General features: G+C 36.1%; 1 protein-coding gene across 1 annotated transcript; it reads left to right on the top strand.

The window, feature by feature from the left end:
• Positions 1 to 918: 918 nt before the first annotated feature.
• Positions 919 to 5,841, top strand: LOC104432145 (exosome complex component RRP43). Its single transcript, XM_039314959.1, is given in 12 exon segments — positions 919 to 983; positions 1,346 to 1,525; positions 1,528 to 1,557; positions 1,664 to 1,713; positions 1,991 to 2,060; positions 2,144 to 2,249; positions 3,301 to 3,367; positions 3,552 to 3,570; positions 3,573 to 3,605; positions 4,541 to 4,708; positions 4,711 to 4,832; positions 5,486 to 5,841. Coding segments are annotated over 11 exon segments (876 nt in total). The 5' UTR covers positions 919 to 983; positions 1,346 to 1,398; the 3' UTR covers positions 5,570 to 5,841.
• The last annotated feature ends 228 nt before the right edge of the window (positions 5,842 to 6,069 follow it).

The raw sequence follows: 6,069 nt of genomic DNA, 5'->3' as shown, positions 1-6,069 counted from the left end.
TAAATATATATATATATATATATATATATATATATATATATATCGACACAAACACACACATTTAAAAGACCAAACCCTTCATAGGAAATTTTTAATTTTTAATTATTTAAAATTGAAAAAAATAATGTATGTAACTTTTTAAATATAAATTTTGATAATAATGCTAAAAAAATCAAACACACATATATAATATTTTTTTAAAATAGAACAAATTATTCGTTGAATTTTTTAATTTTTAATTATTTAAAATTGAAAAAAATAATGTATGTAACTTTTTAAATATAAATTTTGATAATAATGCTAAAAAAATCAAACACGCATATATAATATTTTTTTAAAATAGAACAAATTATTTGTTGAATTTTTTTAATTTTTATTTGTTTAAAATTGAAAAAAAATAATGTATGCAATTTTTTAAATATAAATTTGAAAATAATGCTAAAAATTAAATACATATTATAATTTAAAAAAAAAACCAAACCCTTCGTTGGAATTTTTAAATTTTTATTTGTTTAAAATTGAAAAAAAATAATGTATGCAACAATTTAAATATAAAATTTGACAATAATGCTAAAAAAAATCAAATATATATAAATGCTAAAAAAATTAAATATATTTTGGTCTTTAAAATATATATATATATATATATATATATATATTTGATTTTTTAGCTTTATTTTGGTATTTAGAATATTAATAACGAGGATAAAATCAGAAATTTGAAAAATGAGTGAAATAGTTTTAGAAAAAAAAAAGTTTCGGTATTTGTCCAAATATTGAAAGGTCAAAGTGAGTTTCTACTAACTTTCACTTAAAAATTATTTCAAAATAACTGACAAACGGTGTAGGATTTTTCTTTAAGGAATTTTGAAGACTAAAAGCCATTTGAAAATGCCGAATCAAAGGCACTCTTAATCCAACGTCTCTCCTCGTCTCTCTCTCTCTCTCTCTACCGGCCTCGGAGCTGGGCTTCGAGCTTACAGGTAACAGCCGGGTTACTTCGGAGATTGGTGTTTCTTCCGAAAGACTCCATCTTTACTGTTTTACTCGCGCACGATCTCCACCTGTTTGTTTTATTGCTTTTGAACCGTATGCGATGCTGAGAGATTGCCTTGTGATCTTCTGAGTCCTTCGTCGAAACTTTTCACCTGTATATGTCTAGTGTGCTTGAATAAATGCTGCCCAGAGGAAAAAAAACCGTTCCTTTTTGAGAAAACCAGATGGTTGCTCTCAGCTTGCTCGTGGGTTGGGACAAATTTTAGTGTTTTATCAGTACAATTCAATTTTATGTAAAGAGTTGGGACATATATGGGGTTAACCTTAATGGGCTCTTTTTAATTCGCAGTTTTAATCTCGGTTCTCCTTGCCGGAAATCACCATCTGTAGATAGCCATAGAAATGGGGACGCCGAATGCTGTTGGAGATTGGTCGTCGGAGATGGAGGTCAATGCTTTCAGACGCCTCTTCCCTCTTCGCTACTATGAGCGGCATCTCTCCGAATCGATACGGCCCGATGCCAGACCCCTGAAAAAGCCAGAGATACTATTGTGTCCCTTGGTCAGTTTGTTTAGCTTTTTGTTTATCTGGTGATTTGTTTTCCCTTCCTTCATCTAGCCCCCGCAGGTTGTATGCCTCCCATGATTGCTTAGCATTGATAATACAGGGACTGTTGCATGCTCTGATGGGTCTGCGCTGGCAAAGATTGGTTCCACCGTGAGTTTTTCCCCTTTTCAGTCTCTTGTGTAGATGTGATGCATATGCCGACGCACTCCTGCAGTTCAGCATGTTCAAAGTAGTTGCATATGTATTTACTTGTAGCTGAACCAACATATAGTTTCTATCTCTTCCTTTATATTTGTTTCGATGTTTAATTTTGGCACGCGGTTGAATCATTTAAGGTGGACATTAATTGTTATTCTTGTGAAGCTTATAGGGTTTGCTCTTTTATGAGTACATTTAATTAAAACATGCGCAATCATTTTTTCCACAGACAATGTTGGCTGCTATAAAAATGGAAGTCATGACTCCTTTTGTTGATTCGCCTGATGGAGGCAGAATAGGTAAGCAGCCATGGACCACTCAATCGCTTTTCTTTTTACTAGGGTTTGTTTGACGCTGACATGTGACCGTGTGTTATTTTCAGCGGTTGAGTTTCATATGCCCTCTATATGCTATCCAGTCGTGAGGCCAGGTGGGCCTGCTGAGGTAGCACCAGTGATATCCAAGCAACTTTTTGACTCTTTATTAAGGCATGTGAAATTGGTAAAGTTCCATTTTTTTTTTTCAGCTTGCTTTGACTTCTTGAATCTTTTATTTTTCTCCTGTTTCTTCAGCGGAAGGGTGATATGCTATTAACCATACCTTGTTGTATGCCATCTGTATATTTGCGGGCGTCTTGCTATTATATATGAAAGGCATAAAATTCTAAACCGTATACACCTTGTGCCCGTGACTATTTTGACTGAACTTTTTTATTGTTTTCAGTATGGAAAATTCCATTGGGACTACTAAATAGGCAAGTAATGTCACTCTTTGGTTGAAGCAAAATTTCAGGAAGTCACTTGATCATGTAGCAATAAGTCTACACAGATTGTATGGAGTAGCACCAATCTTGCCCCTGTAAAGCCTGCTGCTAACTCTCAAATAAAAAAAGTGGGATAACTCTTTGGAAAGTTTACTGAAAGCCACAGAAGTTAAGAGGGTTTGTTGTCACTTAGACTTATATTTGGGATAGAGATTATGTGAAGAGTAAACTTGCTCTTGGTTACAGGAAAACATTGATTTTTCTTTGCTCTGGCTTTCCTAGCGTGTTTCCAAGCATTCAAACTCAAATGCTAGTTTGTTCCTGAAGGGAAGGGGGAGGAAAAGACCATTCACTTTTTCAGTGTAACCTACACGTCATGGAGATATTGGCTCTGAACAACTTCAATTTAGTTGCAGATACCTGGTGAGTACACTTGGAAGGAGGGTTCCTATAGGTTCTACCAAGTCCAGATCCCCATATATTCTCTTATGATCAATTTGTGTCACAAAATAACCCATAGGTTCAAAGGTAGTAAATTATCATCGAAGGATGCTGTTAGAGTTAATACTGCATACCTTACTAAATTGGTCGTGAGGTTTCCCTCAAGTCCATAATTTGTGCTTTCTTGTCTTCCTTTGGCACTTGTCATTGTGTCATTTAATTCCCGGACAATTATATTCCAGTTTCTTAAAACGATTTTATGTTTTAATACCTTCTTGGGTCATGTGCTGGTTAATATTCATGTGCTGGAATCAGTAATCATTTGGTTATTGCAGCTCTGGGATGATTGATCTGAAGGAGCTATCCCTGATCAGAAGAAAAGCAGCTTGGATGGCGTACCTGGTAATACTTCATGCCAGATGTTATGATGCGTAATTTAGGATAGAGTGCAGGGTTTTCTCTTTAGCTGCATTAATCTTTGGACCTTGTGCCTGGGGGCAACTTTTTGCTGGGAGAGCTACTTCAATAAATACCATACATGTTGCCTCAAATGTTCTTGCTTACATTTATTTTTCATGTGTTGCAGAATATATATTGTCTTGATGCTGCTTTTCTTCAGCGGTTGCTGCATTTTCTCATTGTAAGATATTTCATCCTTCACAATTTAGATGCTGACATTTTTGTTTAACTTGATTTTTGGCTTTCTTTTTCTTGCGTAGCCTATTCTACCACTTGGTTGATGACTTTTGTGAGTTGATAGAAAATGGATCTTCAATATATTACATCTTGTGATTTTGCTCCAAATTGCAGTTGTCTATGATTGCAAAAGATGTGTGACTTGCTTATGAATGTCAGATAGCTCTAGCTTAATAAATTCTTAAGGTGATTTGCTTATGAATGGACTCTAGCTCAACTGATTTGCATTTCAAAGAGATACTTGGTACAAGTTGCTGACAAAGAAAAGCAATAAGAATCACCTAAGGAAGGAAGAGTCGTAATTATCCCACTTGCCTTTGCTAAAGTCTATGGTGGTCAACAAAATCTTCCTTTGTGCTCTTAGCCTGATTTCGAATCTGACCGGGAAAGCCATTGACGTTAAATATTTCATGGTTACTCATTTTTCTACCAATAAAGGAAGACCCAGTTGAATAATCCTCTATTCTTCAATGGGATAGATAAGAGCACCAGTCTTATACAAACTAACTGCTCATGCAATCTCTTAAGAAGTTAAAGGGCTTCATTGAAAATTCTTGAAGTTTCATGATTCTATTGAACACCGTCCTAGATGTTTGGGTTTCCAGTGCAATAATTTCAGGTTGAAACTTATGATTTAAGGAAGATCTAGCTACTAACAATGATTTTTCATTTGATGAACATTCAAAAGGCTTTTTCCTTTTCTTTTGCTGATCTGTCATGCCTTGTTTACGCTCTCACTTTTGATATTCTTTGAGTGTGGTACCAAAGATTGCATCCTCATATTGATGCTATGTGTTTCCTTTTCCTCTATTCTTCTGGGGATTTCATGTCACTTCCCGGACGATCACTTGAAAAATTGTGTTGTTTTGGACCTTGTAGTGCATATCCCAGTGGTTTCTTTGAATGATGAAGGAAGAATGGTGATGGTCTCTGAGGAACTTGAGGGTGAAAAGTTGGATAAAGAACCTGTCGACAAAGAGAAGAGAAAACTCTTGTTGAAAAGCATTCTGTTTTCCCTGACTTGCATTCTTCACAGGAACTACATCTTGCCCTACTTTCGAAAGAGTCCATAATGGAAACGTTCATGACTATGGTTTTGAATTCATCTGGTCGACTTGTCTCTCTCTATAAGCCAGGTGGACCAGTTCTTGCACATACATCGGCTATTCAGGTTATTTTATCCTTGTTCCTCATTTCATTTATTTGTTCATTCATTGTTTGAGAATTGTACTTAGAGGCCCCGTTTCATGCGATTGGGATCAAATGGTTAATGGCTTTCACACTTTGTTGAGTCAACTGCATTCTTGCTCTAACCGTACTCCAGTCAGTTTAATTATGCAATAGACGGATCTTGTGTTCTTTAACTTGTAGTTGGTTAGTGGACAAGCCCAATGGGGCATGTAGAACATTCCAGAACTTGTGGAAGTTGATAAGCTTCTTATGCAAATGGTGGTTCAACGGACGACATGACAATCCGGGGTGCAAGTGTTTTCAAGAGCTAATAGCCCGAAAGATACGAAGTAATGTAGTGCACATTGGATAAGCAACTGTGTCTACTTTATATACATGATTATACACATGTTATTTGCCAGGATTAATGGACTTTAGGATGTTGGCAGTTCCTTGGCCCATCTGGTTGATCTTTCATTTTAATGTTTTCATTTCCTTGGTTTTTAAATGAATCTATTTCTATCCTGTGGAAAGAAAGGGAAAAACTATATATGTGAGGTGTATACCTTTCAACACCTTTCATATAGAGATTGTATAATAGTCCAAATGGTAGCTTTAATGTGATGATGATAAGAAATGTTGCTGTGCTTGCAGGAATGCGTCGCATTGACGAGGCAAAGAATGAAGGAACTTCAGGAGATTATAGATGAAGCCATTTCCACAATGGAGATTGATTAGAATGTGTACCTGGTAGTGAGTTTGTTCTGGTTGATTGAAGATGAAATGCCCTTCTTGCTAAATCAAAGTTCAAATTAGGCGAGAAGGGTAATTAAATGTGTGAAAATTCATATTTTAGACGTGTAGCGTCGTGTTGTGTAACATGGTGATGAATGTGTCAAATGTGAATTTGATTGTAAATATAGTTATTTCATGTAATTGTCATTGAGATGTTGTAACTCAAGTTGCTTTTGTATCATATTATGATGAAAATGAACCGACGACTTTCGACATTGTGCTCTAGGCACCATAAGCAAACCCTTAATTACATCGTGGGGAAGATGATAAAGAGAGTAAAAGAACAGATTGAGCCACCGTCGGACTCAAACAATGTCATCACTTGTTGCTAGTAGTCACTGTGATTTAATGCTGCCGCCGCTGCCATGAGCAGCGGTCTAGGGTTGACCCTGGACCGACCCTAGACCGGCCCAACCCTGCCGGTCCTGGTCCGGTTCCCAAGG

The sequence above is a fragment of the Eucalyptus grandis genome, chromosome 1, assembly GCF_016545825.1.
Source record: "Eucalyptus grandis isolate ANBG69807.140 chromosome 1, ASM1654582v1, whole genome shotgun sequence".
In the NCBI taxonomy this organism is placed as follows: Eukaryota; Viridiplantae; Streptophyta; class Magnoliopsida; order Myrtales; family Myrtaceae; genus Eucalyptus; species Eucalyptus grandis.
Note: the sequence above shows the minus strand (reverse complement) of the source record. Positions and strands in the feature narration are given on the sequence as shown.